The sequence below is a fragment of the Lontra canadensis genome, unplaced genomic scaffold (genome assembly GCF_010015895.1).
Source record: "Lontra canadensis isolate GAN:19392208 unplaced genomic scaffold, GSC_riverotter_1.0 scaffold1, whole genome shotgun sequence".
Taxonomy (NCBI): Eukaryota; Metazoa; Chordata; class Mammalia; order Carnivora; family Mustelidae; genus Lontra; species Lontra canadensis.
The window spans coordinates 97,608,584-97,632,068 of NW_022630995.1; the positions used below are offsets into that span (position 1 = coordinate 97,608,584).

The window sequence follows — 23,485 nt, forward strand, 5'->3', positions numbered from 1 at the left end:
CTTGGACTAACTAGCCTCTCCGTACCTCCATTTCCTTATTACGAAACTGGGATTAAAAACAGCTACTCTCATAGGATTATAGGATTACAAATAACGTATACGTAAAAGCTTGCATCAGTATTTGACAGCATATAAATGCTATCTATCTCAGTAGATATTACTTGAAATGTTTCAAATGACATCTTATGATAATTTTAGCTATGTTTAATGATCAAGGTCTTGGAACAATCATGTATTTAAAAATAAATTAATGACAAGACAATTCTAAAGGAAGCCAAAGAATGAGAGTGAATTCCACGCACCCTGACCATTCCCCCTCGCAGGGAGAATGAACACGATGTCTGAGGACGAGGACACTTAGCTCAAGTTCCAAGCCCCAGCCCCAGCCCCAGCCCCAGTCGCAGCCGCTCTGACTTGGACTGACTCGGCCAAGCTCCTTCTGGCATTAATCCCTAAAAGTCATGTGAATCCACAAACCAAAAATCTCAAGTGAGAACTTCAAAGAATACCTGTGTTTTTGCAAGCATTTTTTTTTAATTGACAAAAGACACTGAAACAATCAAATTCAAAGGAACTATGGGACTCAAAAAGTTCCAGTTTCTAAGTTGCAGAATCAACACACACTGGAAAAATTCAATGACATTTAAAAATTTAAGATTAATTCTTTCCATTGATTTCCTCTCCTTGCATTCGCAAACAGAGGGAGTGGCGCACCTGTTTCAGGGATTCCGTAGCCTGTCAACGGGAAAAAGAAAAAAGTACGTGATCAAAGAGAACAAGAAACAGCATTACTGTAGGAGAGGAATTCTATAAATTTAATGCATCCTTAGGTTAATAAATCTATTGAAACTACTAATGGCAAATATCTACAGTATTTTGATGAACAGGGATCCTTTCTGAAAAGAGTTTAAGGCTTCTACTATATCCTTCAAGTTCTTGCTATTTGCTGTTCCTTTTATAAAGGTTTTTCTAGTTCTTATTTGAAAAGAAAAACACTGGGACCAATCATTCTCCCTTCTTCCTCAACGTTACTGCCTTAAAAGAATACTTCATAGGTGCTATTTTTTTTTTAAGACGTTATTTATTTATTTGAGAGACAGAGAGAGAGAGGACAAGCAGGGGGAGCAGCAGGCGGAGGGAGAAGGCTGCAGGCTCCCCAGTGAGCAGGGAGCCTGATGTGAGGCTCGATCCCAGGACCCTGAGATCATGACCTGAGCCGAAGGCAGACGCTTAACCCACTGAGCCACCCAGGCGCCCCCATAGGTGCTACTTGAAATTTTAAACGCCCAGGACTATCAACCAGTGGGAAGAACATCCATCCTTTAGCCTCCTTGGATTATATCATTCAAATGTAAGAGTACCCGCCAATTAAAAATAATATTATATTTTTCTTAAGTAGTGATTTTAGAAAATTTAAAAAATTGTTAAAGGTTTTATCATCCCCAACTCTTGGATTACAAGTTGAATTCTAGAACTTGTTTTTTTAATTTGAGAGATGGGTAGTTTAGAATGTTACAGGTAACAAGAGACATTATGAATATTGGCTATTAAAGGAGGATGCATCAGTCAGTGGAAGAGATTTTTACTGAAACTTTTTTCTTGTAAAATTACTAAGAAAAATTAAAAATCTAGTTAATGTGTTAAGAAGCGTGTAGCATCTGAATCAAGCTAATGAGTCCACTGAGAGGCCAGAGTAAAAGCTGCCTGAGATACAGATTATGTGCAAGACCCTCAGAGCACAGGCTCCAGAGTCAGGCTGGTAGGTTCATAGCCTTGTCTCCCCACTTTCTAACAGTATAATACCTGGGCAAGTAACTAAGCACCTCTCTTTTCTCACCAGAAAGATGGAAAAGATGAAATGAGGAATCCATGTTGACTCTCTTATTTTTAAGGAGGAGAAGTTATAAATACCTTTAAAAAGCTTAACATGTTTTACTGGTGTTCATCTTCCTAAAAGTCTACTTTCTTTTATGTTCTTAAAAGTTGGACTTGAGGGGCGCCTGCCTGGCTCAGTGGGTTGAGCTTCCAGCTCTGATTTCGGCTCAGGTCTTGATCTCAGGGTTGTGAGATCCAGCCCCGCATCAGGCTCTGTGCTGGGCATGGAGCCTGCTTAAGATTCTCTCCCTCTCCCTGTGCCTCTGCTCCAAAATAAAATTTAAAAAAAAAAAAAAAAAGGGAAGAAGAAAAAAGTTGAGCTGGATATTGGACAGTTTTCTTTAAAAACACATACTCAGGGACGCCTGGGTGGCTCAGTGGGTTGAGCCTCTGCCTTCAACTCAGGTCATGATCTCAGGGTCCTGGGATTGAGCCCCACATCGGGCTCTCTGCTCAGCAGGGAGCCTGCCTCCTCCGCTCTCTCTGCCTACTTGTGATCTCTCTCTCTGTCAAATAAATAAACAAAATCTTAAAATAAAAAAATTAATAAAAACACATACTCAGAATGTGAATAGAAATCAGAAATAGAAATAGAAATAGAAATAGAAAATAAGAACTGCTACTGGAAACTATTATTTTACTATCTCAAAGTCATTTAGGACATTTCCCCACACGCATTAAAAGACATCCCCATGCAGAATATGGGAGTAAAAACCAAAACTGTAGGATGTGAAATTAGCATCACACACTGTTTCACTGAGCATGAACTGAAACATCAACTGTTTCACTGAGCAAAGCAGAGTACACAGAAGTCTACTGAGGACCAAGCTTGAACCTGGGGATTTCCCTGATACTATGTTCTAGCTCCCAAAGAGCCCAAATAGGACCAGTCACAAGAGGTCGTATTTCCGACAGGGTACCTTAGCAAGATCTTCTTTTAACTTGTTGTACTGCACCACATCAAAATGTTCTTTCTTTGATTTCTTATGGAAGAAGTGCAGAAACTGCCTCCTTTTAACAGCTGAGTAAGTATAATCCTAAAAGGAAAAAAGGGGGGAGAAAAAAAGAACATGTTTTAAATGAACATAATGTCTCTGTAAGAAAGACACTTGCCTTAGCAACACTAAAGCAAAAGAAGGCAGATGAGTAAAATATTTGCAGTGGCCAACAGAGGAAGCATAAGGCAACACAAGGAAAACATTTCATCTTGCTTGAGATCAGCGGCTATTCTCAAAAGCAAGCAAGCTGGGAAGAGGAATCACACATATTGGGATAGAAAGGAGAAAAAGGAAACTGTTTTGGCAAAATAATCATGCAATGAAAGCTAAAGTTACTGAATGTTTTTGCAATACATATTCAATTTTATTTCTAAAGACACAGAACACAATTTGATGTGTTTATCTCCACTGAGAAATTTGTGAGTTGTACTATTTATTTCTCTACAGAGGTTATTGGTTTTCTGTGCTGTATATGCGCTATCCTTGTGAAAAACAACAACAGAATTTATCAGCTTATACAGACCCAGAGAGCAATTCAGTAAATAAAAAAGGTTTTATTGCTCATTACTTCAGTTGGATATGGAATTATTTGCAAAACATGTTCTAACTTACCATTTTCCTAACAAACTACTCACCTGGCGAGTGACGATAAAGTATGCAAAAAAGACCATGGAATTTGCAAATGTGATGAAGTATGTCACCGGTTCCATGATATCCCAGGAGTACACCCACCAAGTGAGCCAGGCCAATGCCCCGCCCTGAACGGACAGCAAGGCTAACCCGGTCCACAAAAGTCCACTGGTTTTGGCTTCTGAGCGAGCTTCGATATCAGCTTTTATCTAAGGGGCAAAACCAGCCTGGTTCAGCTTACAGGGTACCCAGTCACCGGGAAAGAAAAAAAGGAACAGAAGTAAAGTAATACCTATCTGATTATATTAACGAGGTCTGATTTAGGGACAAGCTATGAAACAGACACATTCGTGAGTGATCACTTATTTCCAATTCAGTTCATTAAATGAGCCTTTTTTTTAATATAAAGGTAATATCTGCTTGTGGGGAGAAAAAATCAAGTAGTATAAAAGGGTATACAATGGAAAACTCAAGACGCTGTCCTCTGAAGCCTGAAATGATAGGCCTATTCTCTCTGACCCAGCAACTGCACTTCTAGCAATGCGTCCTGTAGGTAGCCTTGCTCACACAAGGTCTATTTCAGGTGCTCAAGAGTAAAAGACTAACAATTGTGCCTACATCTACCAAGCTATTATGCAGCAGCATCGAGGAAACTATGTACCCATGCAGAGATCCTTCCAGCACACACTGTTGGTGAAAAAAGGGGAGGGAGAACAGTAGATAACAGTGTATGCCCTTTTCTGAAAAAGGGAACAAAATAATGTATTTGACTTGTGTATACACAGATGAAGAAAACCTAAAATGATCCACGGGCGTGGGGATATGGCAGTAGGAGGAAAACTTTCCACTAGCACCTTTCCTGATTTTCAAATCTTAATACGAGTAAATATATCACCAACTTTTTAAAAAGTGAAAAATAAAAATGTGGGTACACACAATCCAACAAATAAAATTTCAAAGTCCCTCGCTCTGCCAACTCCTAGGTATCCTTAGACGATACTATTACAAAAGTTTATTTCCAGAAACTTCCTATTCAGATACGAGGATACACAGAAGACACCCATCCGGTTTTAAAAGTCAGAGGGGATCGGAGGTTTAGGAGACGCTGTTTTTTCCCTTAACTCTTTCCCTAACTTTCCCCAGACTCCAACCCTGCCTCCCCCAAAAAGTTATTATTTTTTCCCCTCCATCAGTGATTAACTTCGGATGTTAGGAAGCCATTGCTAACTTTCCAGCTGTCTGTATGGTAAGCAGAGCTGGGGCCACAGGCCTGTTCTCCCAAAAAGAAACCGGGAATGCTGCAGCTGGTACATCCAGGCCCATCTGATCCTCATTCACAGAGACAGTGTGGCCCGCGGCGGAAGGCAGCGTGCACACTGTTCAAGATGGCGGCTCCAGTGGGGCCGCCATGCACTAGCTCTGCACCTTCGCTGTCTCTGTGCCTGAGAGGCAACAGTAAGTACACACAGGCTCACTGTGAGGACTGAAGGAGAAAGCAAGCCTATGTAGGGCGTTCCCCAAAACGTTCACTTAGCAAGCGCTCAATCAACAGTATTATTTTCAAAGAGCCTCAATGGCTTCCTAACCTGTTCAAGAGGCTGCAGCTGTCCCTTCAGGTGGTCAATTCTCTCCAGTAAGTGGTGCTCTCTCTTTTTCTGAAACTCTTCTAAGTGCAAAGCCGTGAACAGTCTGTGAACCAAGGATTTCACATTGTCCATCTCTGTAGCATGCTCCATACTCAGTTTCTCTGAGAGAAGACACAAAGGATACGTAAGGCAGTTACCACGCTTCTTCCTCCAGGCTCTCCGAGTCCAGGGAACCCAATCTGTGTGCCCGTGGCTGGCGGTCTGGGCACTCCAAGCCCTAGGGAGGCATCTGGGATTGGCCTTTCTTCTTGTCTCAGGTGATTTGTCCCTCCCACAGAAACAAAGCCAGGAATGACAAATTATTAGACAGTAGGCTTAAACTTCATTATGTTTTTTGTCTTTTTTTTTCTTTTGTAATATGACTTTACTGTTTCATTAAAAATCTTCATATAGGAAAAGGTAGCCATCTATCAGAATCCAGGTGCATGCCTCACCTTGTTTGTAACACTTTAGAGTTTATGGGTTCATTTTGTCATTGTTTCAAGTTTTTATTTAAATTCTAGTTACTTAACATCTAGTGTAATATTGGTTATAGGAGTAGAATTTAGTGATTCGTCACTTATGTACAACCCCCAGTGCCCATCACAAGTGCTCTCCTTATGGTTATTTTTACACCTGACTTCAACCTAAGATCCCTCCCCCCTTAGACCCCAGCCATCTATCCAAAAATTACTTCAGGATGCACGGGGAGGAAAGCTGGTATAAAAACATGTAAATGATAGTATAATACGTATAATATACATTTTGAAAAGCAATTAAAATGTAAGTTTTCAGCAAAATGTAGGTCTGAAAGGAGGTTCACACTAAGAAGAAAGGAAGTCAGTTCCTAAGTTATTAACAAAGTTCTTTTGCCTATGGATTTCTCTTAATCCTTCTGCCTCTTTGGATCAATAAACTCCCACAAACTTCCACAAACTGGGTTGCAGTGCTCCTTTCCTGAGGACCACAACTGTTGCCCAGCACTACAGGAGAACTGGGGCCTTTATCTCCACACAGCCTCCAAGACATCGTGGTCTTTAATCCCTTCTACATTCCAGGCTACAGCTGCCACGAAGAAGTGAGAAGTCCAAGTTCCCTTCCTTCTAGGCTTCTGAGATTTGTAGAACAGTCAGAGCCCTTTTGTTTTGATGGGAAATGTAATGCTATTTTAAAAATCTAAAAAAAAAAAAAAAAAATTAAAGGTCTACATATAGAAGAAAGGTACAGATGGGACGCAAGTCTGTCCCTAGCTGTGGAGCATATCCAGGACAGACAAAGCCAGACGCTAAAGGGATCAGGATAGATTTTAATCAGTAACCACTGTGATGAGGGAGAGGCTGCAGGGTGAACTGAGCCCGGATTTCTGTTTGTGCAGAGGTGGCTGCTGTTTTCAGGGACAGGGGAAGGGGGGATGTCAGGGGCTTAAGCAGAGTCAGGGAAGGGGACATCTACAAAAAAATCGGGTGTGAAGGTTGTTGGTTAATGTGACTAATGTTTGTGTTGTTGATGAGCACTTAGGCGGAAGAGAAACCAACAGAGGGCCCCGTGCAAGTCCGAGCAAGGCAGCTACCCAGCTGGCAGGGAGAGCAAGAGTTCCCTCCCTGGACGTCAGCGTTTCAAAGAGGAGTTTCTCAGGTCCTTGAGATGACAGTTCCGGACGGTAGAAGCTGTACATTTCAAAGCCACCGAGAAAGGATTTATAACTGCAAGCTTTCCCAAGTAACTGCTGTAAGAGGGGGTTCAGGGACCTCTCTGCCGATCACCAGGTTTTCCCTGAACAAACAGGAAGTTCTCCCGACAGTGTTGCACTTTCCCAGGCAAGGATTTTAGGAGGGCTGTAGTCTAATCCTAGGAATAGGCCCTTGAGCTGCAGAAACCATGTGGGTGTCTGTTCAAGTCTCTTAGGGGCAGTGGGTGAACAAAATCATTTGTGTGGAGAATCTGCAATCTTTTTTTCTAGGTCAAGGCTGAGGTCTAGTCAAGAAGAGGGTTCAGAGGTGCCTGGCTCAAGTATGGTCAAAGAGAGGATCTTTGTTATGTGACACGAAATGTTTATCTGAGTTCAGTGACAAGCTATCGTTTTTCAGAAAAAATGGTACAGCAAAATTTGTATGTTGTATTACCAATTCAAACATTTCTCTAAATAAATAAACATTTGTCTGTGTTATCACCTAACAAAAATAAGCTGTTTATTCCTTTTAGAGGTGTCTTCAATGTGGATTTCATTTTCATATCCTAAATTTTCAAATCTAACTTGGCCAATGCTTTTAGAAAAGACAGAGTTTAAATACATTTTTAACTCCAAATTTATAATTTTACAAACCAAATTTTCTATCAGTCAAATATAATTCCTCTGTCATCTTTCTTCCGACCGTATCTCCTGTACCCATTAGCTGAATTCCCTCTGTGAGACTGAGTCAGTCCAACTTGGTGTTCAGCGAGCAACCTGGTAAACCCGAGGCCAGGGAGGCGTGGGACGCACCTGGAGCGCAATCTCAGCAAACCGCCCCTCCCAGGCAGGGAGAAAGCTCTCCTCCCAATGAGCAGGCAGGAGGGAGGCCTCAGTTTAGTCCCTGGGGACCTAAGGCTTGTGACATGTTGGGGCTTGCTGGAGAGGAAAGTCAAGGAGAACAAAGAGATGCCCTTGAAAAAAAAAAATCATTTATTTCCACTTGTTTCCTCAAATACTCAACCCAGAGAAAGGAAGCAGAAGGCCTTCCAGAGTACTGGAGACTCACTGAACATGAACTTTCTCCCTTCACAGGGATTTCCCTTTCTGTATTTCTCAACTTCCACCATCCTTCTCCCTTTGAGGTTAAATACTGCCCTGATTTTTAAGAAGAATTAACAGTAGAAGAAAGTTCACAGCTGTTGAAAGGACGGATTCATTTTAATTTCTCTATTCTTGTTTGTGTTAGAAAATTCTGTAAAATTTTCAAACACACAAAATTTAAAAATATATTTTTCTCTTCAAGGGATCTTCAGAGAAGTGGCTGACACCAACTCTGGGGTACAAGATCAGCCTCGACCACCTTACACCAGAAAATAAGAAAAAGCTTGAAATAAAAATGGAGGCAAGTCACAAGATATGGGAGCCCTGGTGTTCAACTGTACCAGTTAACCACTAGTGGGAGCCCCCTGAAGTTCCTTGGGACTTACTCCCATTTCTTCATTGTTAGCATTTATTCCTTTTTAATCTAAATCCCCTCCCCTACCCTATTCCCCTTCTCATCGGCACCTACTGAGAATTCTTGGCTGAGGCAGAATTGGGAGAATCTGGCTGCAAGAGGACTTTTGGATTCCCGAAGCCCTCCCCAACATTTACCAGTTAACACTGAGCATCCTAACTATGAACAAGAGCCTTCCCTTATTTATTGATCTATTTATTTTGCCATCTAGTTATTAAGGCACAGACTTACTAATTCCCTCCTGCTGCAGTCTATGTTCACAGCTTACTGGGAACAGAAGCCTCCCGAGCCAATAGTGGCAGGAACACTTAAACATAAAATGGTGATTTGCCGGAGGCTCGGCGTGGACCGGTTTGAGAACAAAAACACATTCGTGAGTTTTACCTCCAGGAGCCCTACCAGGTTCTCACAGTGAAGGTCAGAGATCACACATAACTTGGTGCTTGGAGCAGGGAGAGGGGAAAAGTAACCATTCTGAATCAGCCCCCAGCATAACTTTCTCCACAGCAAGGAAACAGCTTCACCAGATCCTTATCTGGCTTGGGAGAAGGTCAGCCAGCCGACTGCAGCCCCCCTCCAGCCTTCCCATCTCACATAGGGGAGGGAAAAAGAAAAAGGCTAAGAAACTCTTCTCAAAGTTGCAGCCCAGGAATTCTGGCTAATACAACACCTGCAATTCAACATAGGTTTATAGGATACTTCTCCCCTTACCCCCAAGACCTTACAACTACATCACCAGGCCTGCAGTTCTGTGTAAGATACAGACTCCAAAAAAGAATTTCCAGGGAAATCCAAAGACAACAGAGAAGAGAAAAACAAGGGCACTAGAAGAAACTCAAGTCTCTGATACCTACCACTACTGCAAACAGCAAGCAGCCTCTTCGCCGGACACACATATAATATACCTCACATCAAACACCTACTTGCTTCAGCATCTACTACCCAACACATCATGCCCAACTTTCAACAAATAAGTATATGACAAGAGAAAAAAAAAAGCAAGAAGGTGTAACATATTCAAACTGCAGAAAATCAAAGATAAAGGAAAAAACCTTAAAAGGAATCAGAGGAAAGAATGCCTTACCTACCAAAGAACACAAATAAAAATTACACCTGACTCCTGGAGACGACACCATCAAGGAGGAGACAGAGGGAAAACTCACTGTTGAGAGTGATAAAAGAAGATTTCAACTTCATGTCTTAGGACCTACCCTTTACCATTTACCAAGGTCAGAACGACTTGGCAAAACCTCAAAGCAGGGTCTGCTTCTGCCCTCAGCACATGCTGTACATCTGCTTTGTTAAAGGAAACAACCCAGGGGCACCTGGTTGGCTCAGTCAGTTAAGTGGCTGCCTTCTGCTCAGGTCATAATCCCAGGGTCATGAGATTGAGCCCCACCTAAGGCTCTCTGCTCTGCAGCGAGCCTGCTTCCCCCTTCTGCCTTCCCCCTCCCTCTCTCTGCCTGCCTCTCTGCCTACTTGTGGTCTGTCAAATAGATGAAATCGTAAAAAAAAAAAAAAAAAAAAAAGAAGACAACCCCAAAAGAGCATTTTGAACTCAAAAGAAAAAGGAAGAAACTTCCCTGGTTCACATAGGATTAAAGTCCAACAGCTCTGAATATACTAGAAACTTAATGTCAGCAACTTTCTGAAATGTCCTTGGTCTAATGACCTGTAACTTTTTATGCAAAAAAATGTAAATAACCTGCACCAAATGTCCTTTGACACAGCACCATCTGCTTTGTGAAGACTGCATATCCTGGGCAGCTGTCTTAACCTGGACTCCACTACAATCCTCCTCCTTCTAGAAATTCTAAAAGGTGTGTTCATTTTATGTCAATGTGAGGGAAAAAAACACAAACCTAGAATTCTGTAGCCCACCCAATTAGTCTGCAAAAGTGGAGAAATGAAGACTTTCTCAAACAAAAGTTGAGAACAAAAAATGGGGCCAGTAGCCCCGTCTAGTGAAAGCTGTTAAAAGTGAAGGGAGGACAATGATGCAAGGTCAGAAACCCAGATCTACGTAAATAAAGGAACTATGTTAAAGAGGGAGTAAGGGAAGACAAAATTAAAACTTATATTTCCTTTTGCTTATTAACTGATCTAACAACAGTCTGTTCAAAGTAATACCAACAAAAACGTATCCAATGCTTATATGTACATGTATCATATATCAACAAGTGGAATTTGGAAATTAAAACATGTTACCATTTATATCAGCACCTAAAAAACTGAAATAGGTATAAATGTAACAAGCTACGATCAAGATCCTTATAAGGAAAACTATAAAATTCTGGTGAAAGACATCAAAGGAGAACTAAGTAAATGGAGAGATACTCTATGTTCATGGGAAGCAAGACTCAACACTGACAAGATTATCAGTTCTTCCCAAATTTATCTATACATTCAACACAGTCCCAATCAAGATCCCAGGAAGATACTTTGTTGATATCAACAAACTGATTCTAAAGTTTACATTGGAAGTCAAAAGACCTAGACTAGCCAACTTGGTATGGAAGAAGAATTGAAGTCAGAGAACTGACTCCACTCAATTGCAAGACTTACTATAAAGCTACAGTGGTCAAGAGAGCCTGGTATTGGCAAAAGAATACACCAGCAGATCAATGAAATCGAACAGAGAGCCCAGAAACAGACCCACATAGAGTCAACTGATCTTCGACAAAGGAGCAAAGGCAATACAGTAAAGCAAAGACAGTCTTTTCAACAAATCGTGCTGGGAGAATTAGACATTCACATGCAAAAACAAACAGAAAGAAAGAATCTAAATTCAAACCTTATACCCTCCAAAAAATTTACTCAAAATGGATCATAGACTTAAATGTAAAATGCAAAACTATACAACTCCTAGAATATAGGAGAAAACCTAGATGATTCTGGCTATGAGGATGACCTGTTATATACACCAAAGGTATAGTCCATGAGAGGAATAAATAATATACTGGGCTTCATTAAAACTAAAATGTCGGCTCCACAAAAGACAGTGCCAACAGAATGAGAAGACAAGCTACAGATTGGGGAAAAAATATCTGCAAAGGAGAGATCTGATAACGAACTGTTATCTAAAATGTGCAAAACCTGGGCACCTGGGTGGCTCAGTGGGTTAAGCCTTTGACTTCAGCTCAGGTCATGATCTTAGGGTTCCGGGATCAAGCCCCACATTGGGCTCTCTGTTCAGCAGGGAGCCTGCTTCCCCCTTTCTCTCTGCCTGCCTCTCTTCCTACTTGTGACCTCTGTCTAATAAATAAATAAAATCTTTAAAAATAAATGTAAAGGGGCACCTGGGTGGCTCAGTGGGTTAAGCCTCTGCCTTCAGCTCAGGTCATGATCTCAGGGTCCTGGGATCGAGCCCTGCATCAGGATCTCTGCTAAGAGGGTAGCCTGCTTCCCCCTCTCTCTCTGCCTGCCTCTCTGCCTACTTGTGATCACTCTCTCTCTGTCAAATAAATAAATAAATAACCTTAAAAAAATAATAAATGTAAAAAAATAAAATATGCAAAACCATCTTAAATCAACAATTTAAAAACTGGACAACCTGCTTTAAAAAATGACCCAAAGACTTAAAGAGACACCTCACCAAAGAATACAGTAAGCATCTGAAGTCGTATGCCATTAAGCAAGTACAAGTTAAAAAAAAAAAAACAAGCTATTACACACCTGTTAGAATGGCCAAAATCCCAAACACCGACGACGCTAAAAGCTGTCAAGGATGTGGAGCAGCAGAACTCTCACTTACTGCTGATGGGCATGCAAAATGGTACAACCACTTTGGAAGAAAGTTTGCCAGTTTCTTACAAAACTAAACATACTCTCAACATACAATCCAGCACTCACGCTTCTTGGTATTTACCCAAATGCATCAAAAACTGATGTCCACACAAAAACCTACAAATACTACATACTGTAGGATACCAACTATCTGACATTCAGAAAAAGGCAAAACTACGGAGACAGTAAACACTTTAGTGGTTGCCGATGGTTGCGGGGTGGTGGGTGGGAGGGATCAGGCAGATCACAGAGGACTTTTGGGTAGTGGAATTACTCTGTGTGATACTACAATGGTGGATATATGTCAGTAGACATTTATCAGAACCCTAATGTCAACTACGAACTTTGAGTAATAATGAGGGGCCAGCACAGGTTCATGGATTGTAACAAATGTAGTGCCTGACAGGGAGGGAGGCTAGGGGAGGGGACAGAGTATATGGGAACTGTATCCTATCTGTTCAATCTTCCTGTGAACCTACTAAAACTACTCTGAAAAAATCAAGCCTGTTTTTTTTTTTTTAATATTTTATTTATCTATTTGACAGCTAGAGATCACAAGTAGGCCGAGAGGCAGGCAGAGAGAGAGGAGGAAGCAGGCTCCCCGCCGAGTAGAGAGCACAATGTGGGGCTCCATCCCAGAACCCTAAGTTCATAACCTGAGCCGAAGGCAGAGGCTTAACCCACTGAGCCACCCAGGTGCCCCAAGCCTGTTTTTGAAAAAAGAGTTAAGTGCTATATGATACACACATGGATTCATGATTTTCAGGCCCACTTCTTCTTAATCCAATAATGTCAGCTTAAGCATTCAAGATCCTAATGTGAAGTCTTGTAAGTGTAAAAAAAGATACGACACTAAAAGGCCTTGCTGGGCAACTGCTACTCATCATTCGTACCCCCTCGAGAAAAGCGTAAACATCAGTTCTCCAAAGCATCCTTGGTGATTGGTCAATTAAGAAGGTTCTTATGCTTGCTCCCTGTAAAAGCCCCACAACTAAAGGGAAATGTTAATAAGATAATTGCCTAGGAGGCACCTGGGTGGCTCAGTTGGTTAAGCAGCTGCCTTCAGCTCAGGTCATGACTCCAAGGTCCTCGGATCGAGCCCCGTGTCAGGCTCCCTGCTCAGCAGGGAGCCTGCTTCTCTCTCTCCCTCTGCCTGCCACTCTGCTTACTTGTGCTCTCTGTCAAATAAATTTAAAAAATCTTAGGGAAAAAAAAAAGATAGTTGTTTAGCCGTGTCTCTTACCTTTCTTGGGGCACTGTACATCATATGTTATTTTGTTAATGACAAGCTTAAAATCATTCATTAGCAAAATATCCATCAAGATCGAAGCTGGAATTTCACTGCCATCTGAAAGAAAAAAATCATGTACAAAATAAGTCCTTGTTTTAGACAATTAAGAACCATTTTCCAACATAAAGAGAAATATTTACTAACTCAGGTTTTTATAATACAGGAGTGGGCATTTTCATGGGGCAGAGCTCTCCAATCCCCAATACTGTTCCCACGTTGAGGAACTCTCCCTTCCTGCTCTATCTCCCATTAAATGCACCAAAGAAAGCAGGCAGGGGCTCCCTCTCCCACGTTGTTAGTGGGACTGAGGTCTAGGCAGATGTTCCTGGGGAGACTGTATCTGCAGAAGGTCAGGCTAAACTTGGGGGCAGGGACAGACTCTTCATAGCAAAGCGAGAGCAGGGTGGGTGACACTCTGAGGGGCGGTGAGGGTGCAGATGTCAGCAGCAGAGCCCATCGGGTGGATCCTAGGCTAACCTGGTCTTTGGTCTGTCCTCCCTTAGTTCCTGCCTTCTTCTGAGCCTGGCTTTCTGTTTATTCCAATATTCAGAGCCTACGGACAGGCTCTGCTGCTCAGCCAGAGTCCTTATCTGCTGCTGGTAGCTAAGCCCCTGACTGGCATGTGCAAGGCACACAAGTAATCACATTTAAAACCTGTTAATTATTAGAAGAGACTGATTGGTTCAAACTTGATAGCCAAACAGCACCACCAACCACTACCACACAGGGCTCCCTGATGTTCTAGCTGGGTTGGGGTGGGGGGGGGGGCAGTGTGAGGCAAATCTTCCAGGGGCTGGGCGGGGGGGGTGATGGCAGGGATAGTAATAAACATAATTAAACCTAAGGAGTCAGTCAGCATGTGTGTGGTTTTTACAGAGGTCAAAAATGGTAGGAGAGGGGTGCCTGAGTGGCTCAGTGGGTTAAAGCCTCTGGCTCAGGTCATGATCTCGGGGTCTTGGGATCAAGCCCCACATCGGGCTCTCTGCTCAGCGGGGAGCCTGCTTCCTCCTCTCTCTCTGCTTGTGATCTCGGTCAAATAAATAAATAAAGTCTTTAAAAAAAAAAAAGAAAATGCAAAGACTTTAGAACATTAAAAAAAAGAAGAAGAAAATGGTAGGAGAGATTCTAATAGTAATTTCAAATATCCTAGGAACAATTCAGGAAGAAAAACAACAAAACAAAACCAAAAAAATGAAAAACAAAAACCTCCTTGAAATTTTTAACCTCAGCGTGCTTTCGCTCAGTCTCTTTGATAGCTAGGTTTTTTCATTTTGGAACTAAACTTCAATGGAACCCAGGTGTTGAGAAAGCAAACTCATTGAACAATAAGCAAAACACTGTCGGTGGGTGGGAGTTTCTCTATCATTGTCCCTTTTAGAACAGTCCAGGATGGGTAATTTTTGCCGCGCCTGGCATTTGCCTGGCTACATCCTACCAGAGCTACTCCAACTACATTAATATGCATGACCGCAGTAATGCTGCTAGTAAAATCAGGAAAAACCTGGTTGTCTGCCTCCCGTGTGGCTCTCTGTAGCTCTTTTGTTCCAGAAGGCAGCGAGTCAAGTCTGCACCTGGGTCTGTTCCTTGAATTTGGCTGTTTGGGTTCCTGTTCATCAGTTGGGGTGACATCATTTTCCCAGGAATTGCCAAATAATTCAGCCCACACTATGGGCAAAACTGTGACAAGCAGAGAACACTCTTTTCAAGCCCAAATTAAAGGCAGGCAAATTCCACCCACAGAACCTCTCTTTTTAAAGAAGTGCAAGACACCAATCACTTTATATGACTTGAAAGTGTCATTTAAAAATTTACATTTAAATGACTTCAAACCTACTCCTTCAAATAGTGCTATAAAAAGCAATCACCTGGGTATGATTTCTCAGCCCAAGTACTACATTATCCTTTATACTAATACAGAACGGTGGCAAATTGACACGAAACACTCTTGAGGAGCTAATGATAGAGTCTTGAATTCTTCACCGAGTCTTGGGTGTACTGATTTAAACCCCAATAAAGTGTTTTCACTCAGTCTAAAGAGCCCTTTTTCTCTAAGATTTCCTGCCTTTTCCATTGTGCTTTATGTTTCAAAGCTACTCACATTTTTAGAAACAAGCAGGGTCCATGTCAGTTGCCGCTTTAACCTTGCTTATTTCATTCACTTAAGGGACACTCAGTAAGTGGCAAGGGCTGTGCCAGGTGCCCCTCCAGACACACGGGCTGGCAGTTAGCTGCCGGCTCTTAGAAGCTCAGGAAGGCAGGGGCTGGCCCAGTGCAGAAGGCCTGAGAGTGTGCCATGCTCCTGGGACCATTCAGTCTAGTTCAGAGACGAAGAGCTAAGCCACTGTGGCCACAGGACTAAAACCTTCTTCTCTGATCCTGTTTCTGTCAGGAAGAAAGCTCCCCTTCCAGTTAAATCCAAAGCCCTTACTGCAGCCTACAATAAAGCTTGCCCTAATCTGTCCCTCTGCTCCTACTTCACCCAGCTGCCTCCTCTGTAGCCACAGCGGCTCAGCTCCCACCCCTGGGCCTCTGCCAGAAGAGCTCACCCATCTACGCAGCTCCCTCTCCTCTTCCAGGTCTTCCCAGAACCTGACCTTAGCGAGCATTCCCCCATCCCCACCCAGGTCCCTGAGAGCATCTCCTCCCAAACTGCCCCCCCCCCAGTTCCGAGAGCATCTCCTCCCACAGCACACCCCCCCCCACTCTGTAAGCATCTCCCCCTACACCATGCCCCCGCTACAGCACTCTCCCCATTCTGTGAGCACCTCCCCCATAACAACCCCCAACTCCAGAGCATCTCCCTGGATACCACATAAACACCGGCTTGCTCCACAGGCACTTCCCCACCACCACAGCCCCCCACTCTGCCTTGTCTCTGTAATATTCATTACCTAACACACTACATATTTCCTTCACCCTTTTCTTTCTCTTCTTATAACCTCAAAAAGAGGAGAACTGTTTTACCTCTGTCGTCCTCTGCTCTGCCTCTGGCACCTAGACCCGTGCCTGGACTATGTTAGATGCTCAATTTGTTGAGTGATTTTTTTAATTCAATTAATTAATATATAGTTATTATTAGTTTCAGAGACAGAGGTCAGCGACTCATCAGTCTTATACAACAGCCAGGACTCATCACATCAAGAGTCCTCTTTAATGCCCATCACAGTTACCCCATTCCCCCACCCTCCTCCCCTCCAGCAACCCTGTTTGTTTCCCAGAGTTAAGAGTTTCTTACAGTTTGTCTCCCTTTGTGATTCCGTCTTATTTTTCCCTCCCTTCCCTTTTGATCCACTGTTTTATTTCTTAAATTCCACATATGAGTGAGGTCATATGATAACTATCTTTCTCTGACATTTAGCTCAGCATGAGACCCTCTAGAAAATAAATTCTTAATCTCAATTTTTCCAACTTCTGTATCTACCCCTTATTTGGTTCTGGACTTGGACAGGGAAGAAGAATGTTTATTTTCTTTTCAAAACTGTAACAGTAATCATTAATGCTTCAATAAGTTTATTCTAAGCATGTAATACTACGATAAAATAAAAATGCGAATTTGGTCATTTATCTCTATTTGTAGCCTCTATGATGGGCTGGGGTAAAGGATTCTTTATTCTATTTTAGGGGCAACAGGTCCAAGACCACTTCAGACCATGAAGACATACAAGCTAGATCCTAAAACTTGAAATGTCTAGTGATTAAACACCTTACTGGTATTAAAAAATATGTATGTTCTTCCTGAAAGTGAGCCATCAGAAAACATGAGATCATGATCCTTTATAATAAAGATTAATGAAGTATTTGTATAATTATTCACTAGTTATTTTAATCATTAGAGCTGCATTTTGTTTTCTAATTATTCAAACTGTGCTGAAAATTACACACTAATCACTGTCATTAAAATTTTCTCAGGAAAAATTTTAGGGCTAAGATTTTGAAATAAGTAACTGAAATTTACATCAAACTTACTCCATTCCTTCTTTATTCACTGGAGTTAATTTTTTTTTTTTTAAGATTTTATTTATTTGGCAGACAGAGGTCACAAGTAGGCAGAGAGGCAAGCAGAGAGAGAGGAGAAAGCAGGCTCCCTGCTGAGCAGAGAGCCCAACGTGGGGCTCGATCACAGGACCCTGGGATCATGACCTGAGCTGAAGGCAGAGGCTTTAACCCACTGAGCCACCCAGGCACCCCTTACTGGAGTTAATTTTCCTTATATTACTGATATACAAAAATGAAGGACACAGTAAAGGCCAACCATTTATTACGCAATGAATTAAAGAATCAACTGTCTAGAATAAGAATAAAATAAAGGTTCAGAAAAAGAAAAAAAAAGACAAGTAGAAAAAAATATATATATACCTCCTGTGAAGATGGCTGCCGTTTTGACACCTTTATCTTCATTTTGTAGGTCCTGAAGGAATGAACCAACTGTTGAGGACATTGGTTTGACCACAAATTGACAGCGCTCTTTTCTGGATGGCAAAGTAAGTGTTATCAAGGGAAGACCGTGTCTATAATTAACTGTTACTTCTGTCGAGGAAAAAAAAAGGAATATAGAAATAGGTAAAATTTAGTTTTTTAAAAAGCAACTTTAAGATACAAGGTTCTATGAAGAATGCTTAAATATGGAATTCATAATCCTCTGAATTCCTACAATAGTGCCTTCATTATACTACAATTTACCTATATTCTACCATTCTATAACATTTCGTTAAGCATGTGTCACACTTTATTATAATTATCTGCTTATTGTCTTCCCAGGTGAAGAGTTGGGTTTTTGAGGACAGAAACTGCCTCAAATTCATCTATACCTCATCTGTTGCTGGGGTGGGAGTTTGCCAAAAGACATAGTATGGCAGCAGAAAAGGGAGGAAGTGAACTAGGGGCGGGGTGGGGGAAGAGAAAGGAGGGGGACAAGAAGAGTCGGTTTTGCTCAAAACCCCTAATTCTCCTTTTATTTGGAAGAATGTAAATATACTAGCATAGGAATCTAAAAAGTGATAAGAAAGCTTACCATCAGGGGGCACCACTGTACTATAAAGATGTGATTGATAGTATTTAAGATTTCCACACAGCTGCACGCACAAAACCTGTAAGAAAGATTATTTCTTCTTTTAGAAAAAGTGGGAAAGCTGAAATAAGTGTCTTTACCAGAAGATTTTCCTAACTTTATAGGACAAGCATGATAAACACTTCAGCTTCCCACACAGACCCAGATAAGCCCTTAGATAAGCTCACCAAACCTTTCAGATGGCTTTGTTGTCCCATGTGGTAGGCAATAGACACACGTGACCATTAAAGTTAAAAGGAACACTAATAATTCAGTTTCTCAGCCACCTTTACCACCTTTCAAGTGCTCAACAGCTCTGTGTGCCCGGGGGGGCTACGGTGTTTGCACAGAAACAGAACATTTCCATCATCACAGAAAGTTCTATCAGAAAGCACTGCTGGGCCTAGAACATCTAAAATGGCTCCTTGACTGTGGGACACGTTTGAGTTTGTGTTGGTGTTTGGTTGACAATTGTACCGGTGCTTAAGGAAGGCCAGATGACATCACGGCACAGCAGGGCACAGAGACGCTGTGGTCACTGAAAAATAGGGTGTCCATAGGCATTTGGCACTTCAAAGAACCTACACCAGAGGAATCAGTATCACAGCAACCAGGGTTTTTTCTTCTTTTCCTCTTAAGCAGGCTCTACATCCAGCATGCAGCCAAACATGGGGCTTGAACTCATGACCCTGAGATCAGGACCTGAAAGAGGTGGGATGCTTGATCGACTGAACCTCCCAGGTGCCCCAACATCCAGTGTTGTTTAATGTATCACCTTGCAAAGCGTTCCTTAACAATAAGTGTGTCAGGAATTATCCAATGAAGAATTCTTTTTCTGACTTTTTAAAAGAGTTTTAAGTAATCTCCGCACCCAACGTGGGGCTCGAATTCACAACCCCGAGAATCAAGAGTTGCACACTCCACAGAGTGAACTGAACTTCCCAGGTGCCCCCAAAACTCTTTCCAAAATTCTATTTGTGAAGTTTTCATTTATGCAATAAATCAAATAGTTAAAAATGTGCTCACTGCTCTGAAAAATGAAACAATGACAATGACTCAAATGATGTTCCATTACACTCAAAATCAAAACAATGTTGTTAATAAGTTAAAACATTCAGCTACACATTTCTAGGATTAAACACAACATAGGCTATTACTTACAACAAAATATCATCTGTCACGTTAATTTAAGGCCGTTCATTTGCATTTTATTTCTAAATATAACTCACTACCAAGATGAAAAGGAAGAAAACCCTGACTATGTCTTAAGATAGATGCAGCTCTCAAAGAATAAAGATACGAAGAAGTTTTCCAAGTTTGGATATTGGATAGTACAATACTGTTGTTTTTTTCCTACCACTTTTTAAACTACAAGAAACCAAGTATCCACTTGAAAACACGTCAGAATTCTCTACCAAAATACTTCTTTAAAAATATTTAATGATATAAACGATTCTCCATATATATAAAAGGCAAATATAAAACCGCAGAGTGTAAAAGTGAAAGTCTTAACCTTTCCTTCTGCACCAAAACCTCCCTCACCACTGTTAGTGGTGACGAAGACTCTCTCCTCTTCTAAAGTTCAGTCTGGCTCCTCTAGGCCTGACTAAGCCCCATCCTGGCGCGTGTCCTCTAAGAACCCCTTTTAGCAAGAATCCTGTCAGTATGGCCAGAATCCTCCACCCTCCATATCCAACCAAACTCCTCATTCTCCACAGTCCCCCCATGTATACATATTACCTGATCATGCTCATCTGCCTTCAGCAAGAATCCTAGTAGTCAGTTCAGCTAAGAATTACCCTACCCTCTCAAGTTATTTTCCATCAACCCTGCCCTTCCATATAAATCCCCGTGTTCCCTTGCTGTATTTGGAGTCAAGCCCAATCTCTCTCCCCACCGCAAAACCCTCTAGTTACAGTCCCCCTGAATAAACTCAACCTTACAACAGATCCGTGAAACTTTTTTTTTAAAGATTTTTATTTATTTATTTGACAGAGAGACACACGAGAGAGAGAAAACAAGCAGGGGGAGTGGGAGAAGGAGAAGCAGGCTTGCTGCTGAGCAGGGAGCCTGTTGTGGGGCGCGATCCCAGGACACTGGGATCATGACCTGAGCCGAAGGCAGACGCTTAATGACTGAGCCACCCAGGCACCCCATGAACCTTTTTTTTTTTTTTTTAAGATTTTATTTCTTTGACAGAGATCACAAGTAGGCAGAGAGGCAAGCAGAGAAAGAGAGAGGGGAAGCAGGCTCCCTGCTGAGCAGAGAGCCCGATGTAGGGCTCGATCCCAGGACCCTGAGACCATGACCTGAGCCGAAGGCAGAGGCTTAACCCACTGAGCCACCCAGGCACCCCAGCCCATGAAACATTTTTTAACAGTAGCTTCATAAGTATCCTTCCAGGACTTTTCCCTCTATGTTACCACTTTACATACTAGCTAAATTTTATCCTAGAGTCTATCTATAGCTAGACAGCTTATGAGTTAGGTTTTAGATGCCAGTGGTAATGTAATTCCCAATCAGGAAGTATTTATCATTTAATGTGCTGATGGAAGTTTCTGGTCTACTACTGAGGAGATCATTTTAGAGGCAACCACTTGACAACAAGGAAATTCTGAAAGGTACGGCAGCCAGAGAAAACTCTCAGAGGTTTCTCAAGCATTTGCCCGCCTCTAAGAATCACCTGAAGAGCACAGTATCATCTACTGTGAAGTAGACTGGGCTTGCTAAAAACAGATTCCTGGACGCCACCCTGAGATTTTTGATCTAGTAAGTCTGAGGTCAGGTGGGAGAATTTGCATTTTCAGTAAGCCCCAGGGTTATACCGGAAGTTACAGGTGTGAGGCTCACGCTCGGAGCAGCTGGGCTCTAGAAGACCCTTGGTGACCCTCAGGGCACTACGCTAAATTTCTGCACAGAACCCATTTTGATTGATGATAACTCATGAAAGCCCCTTCTTTATCTACAAATCCTGTCATTCCCTCAAGGTCCAGCTCAAAAGCCATTTCTTCTTTAAGTCTTCCCGGGAGATCACAATGGTCACAGTGGAGAGAACGCAGGCTTTGCAAGCAGATCAAGTGCGAATCTCAGCTTTGAGATATACCAGCCTGCTGGATCTTGGACAGGCAGAGTGATCAGGAAGATAGGAGTTATGAGAACAAGGAGGAGATGGCTATATTAGAAGATGACAAAAGGGAAAATACCATTAACATAGGAGAGGTCTAATTCAGCTTCAAAGTAAAAGGGAGGCAGGTGTTAGTAGAAAGAAGCTGTGTGGGGCGCCTGGGTGGCTCAGTGTGTTGAAGCCTCTGCCTTCAGCTCGGGTCATGGTCCCAGGGTCCTGGGATCGAGCCCCGCATGGGCGGGGGGGGGGGGGTCTCTGGTCAGCGGGGAGCCTGCTTCCTCCTCTCTTTGTCTGCCTCTCTGCCTACTTGTGATCTCTGTCTGTCAAATGAATGGGGTCTTTAAAAAAAAAAAAAGAAGAAGAAGCTGTGCAATGAGCCTATGTCCGGGCCAATTAACAAGACCAGACTGCTTCTAACGCTCTGCCATACTTTCCATTAAATTTATTATTGTTAATAAAATCAAGATGCAGTTTCTTTGTTTTTACATTTTTTAAAATGTGACCCAGTGAGCCCACCTCCTAGTTGTTTACCCTAGAGAAATGAAAACTTAACTTCACACAACTTGTACAAATGCTATTTCCTTTCCACCCACTAGTGTGCCATCTCCCCGGGAGCAGGGAGGGGGCTGGTCTGGTTCACTGCTGTATCCCCTGACACACCTGACATGCAAGATAGGAGCTCAATAATTATATGTTAAATAAATGTGGGAATACCTTCGAGCTGGTAAGGGAAAATAACTTTCAACCTAGAACACTATCTCAGGAAAATTACTGAAGGTTGAAGGAAAAGAGTTTTCAGATATACAGAGATCACAGTTTCCTTCCCATACATCTTTGTTGAAGAACTTCATCAGGAAAAAGGGAATTAACCCCTGATGGAAGAGGACATCATTATGGGCTGAATTGCGTTGTGTCTTCCCTCTAACCCACAGATTCATGTTGAAGCCGTAACCTCCAGTACCTCTGAATGCGAATATATTTTGAGGAGGTAATTAAGTCAAAATGGGGACATGAGTGTGAGCCCTAATCTACTATGACTGGTTCCTTCCAAGAACAGGAGATTTGGGCACAAACATGAGCATACACAGAGGAAAAACCATGTAAGGACACAGTGAGAAGATGGCCATTCAGAAGCCATAGAGAGGGGACTCAGAAGAAACCAAACATGCCAACACCTTCACCTCAGACTTCTGTCTTCCAGAACTGTAAGGAAACAAAGCTATTGTTTAAGCCACTCAGCCTGAGGTACTTGTCAAGAAAGCCCCAGGAAACAGATACAAAACCAAAACTATAAAATACAATGGTAAATAAACTATTCATTTTAAGAAGTTTTAAACCATTTTTTCGTGTTAAAATGACTGTTAAATTCTAAGCAAGAGTTGGTATGTTACACTGAATGGATTCTTAGAATATGTGAAGATCCTTGTCATGTTCAGGAAGAGGGCAAAGACAGTGAAAAACTTAAGACTTTGTTAGAAAAAATGTAATTACATGTGTATGTTAAACACTTAAAGGAAACCACTCAGGGCACCTGGGTGGCTCAGTGGGTTAAAGCCTTGCCTTTGAGGCTCAGGTCATGATCCCAGGGTCCTGGGATTGAGTCCCGTCTTGGGCTCTCTGCTCAGCAGGGAGCCTGCTTCTCTGTCTCTCTCTGCCTGCCTCCTCTCTGCCTACTTGTGATCTCTGTCAAATACACAAAAAAAAAACAAAAAAAAAAAAAAAAAAATAGGAAACCACTCAATCTACAGTTTCTTTTTTTTTTCCAATCTACAGTTTCTTAAGTGCTAGAAAAAAATAGAACAAAAATTTTCAAGGAAAGCAGAAAAAAGCAAAAAGGTTTTTAAAAACTAGAAGACCAAAAAAAAAAAAAAAAGACTAAAAGAAATGTAAAAAAAAAAAAAAAGTCACTGTGGCAACTTGA

General features: G+C 42.0%; 1 protein-coding gene across 1 annotated transcript in view; it reads right to left on the reverse strand.

Moving 5' to 3' along the window:
* Window positions 1–510: 510 nt before the first annotated feature.
* MCUB (mitochondrial calcium uniporter dominant negative subunit beta) overlaps window positions 511–23,485 on the reverse strand; it is a 95,362-nt gene continuing 72,387 nt past the window's right edge. The window contains exons 2-8 of the mRNA XM_032859987.1: window positions 18,405–18,480; window positions 17,750–17,920; window positions 13,346–13,450; window positions 5,090–5,250; window positions 3,509–3,712; window positions 2,796–2,912; window positions 511–735 (exon numbers count right to left, since the gene is read on the reverse strand). Coding sequence (XP_032715878.1) covers window positions 658–735; window positions 2,796–2,912; window positions 3,509–3,712; window positions 5,090–5,250; window positions 13,346–13,450; window positions 17,750–17,920; window positions 18,405–18,480 — 912 coding nt within the window. The 3' untranslated portion in view covers window positions 511–657. The remainder of the gene's footprint in view (window positions 736–2,795; window positions 2,913–3,508; window positions 3,713–5,089; window positions 5,251–13,345; window positions 13,451–17,749; window positions 17,921–18,404; window positions 18,481–23,485) is intronic.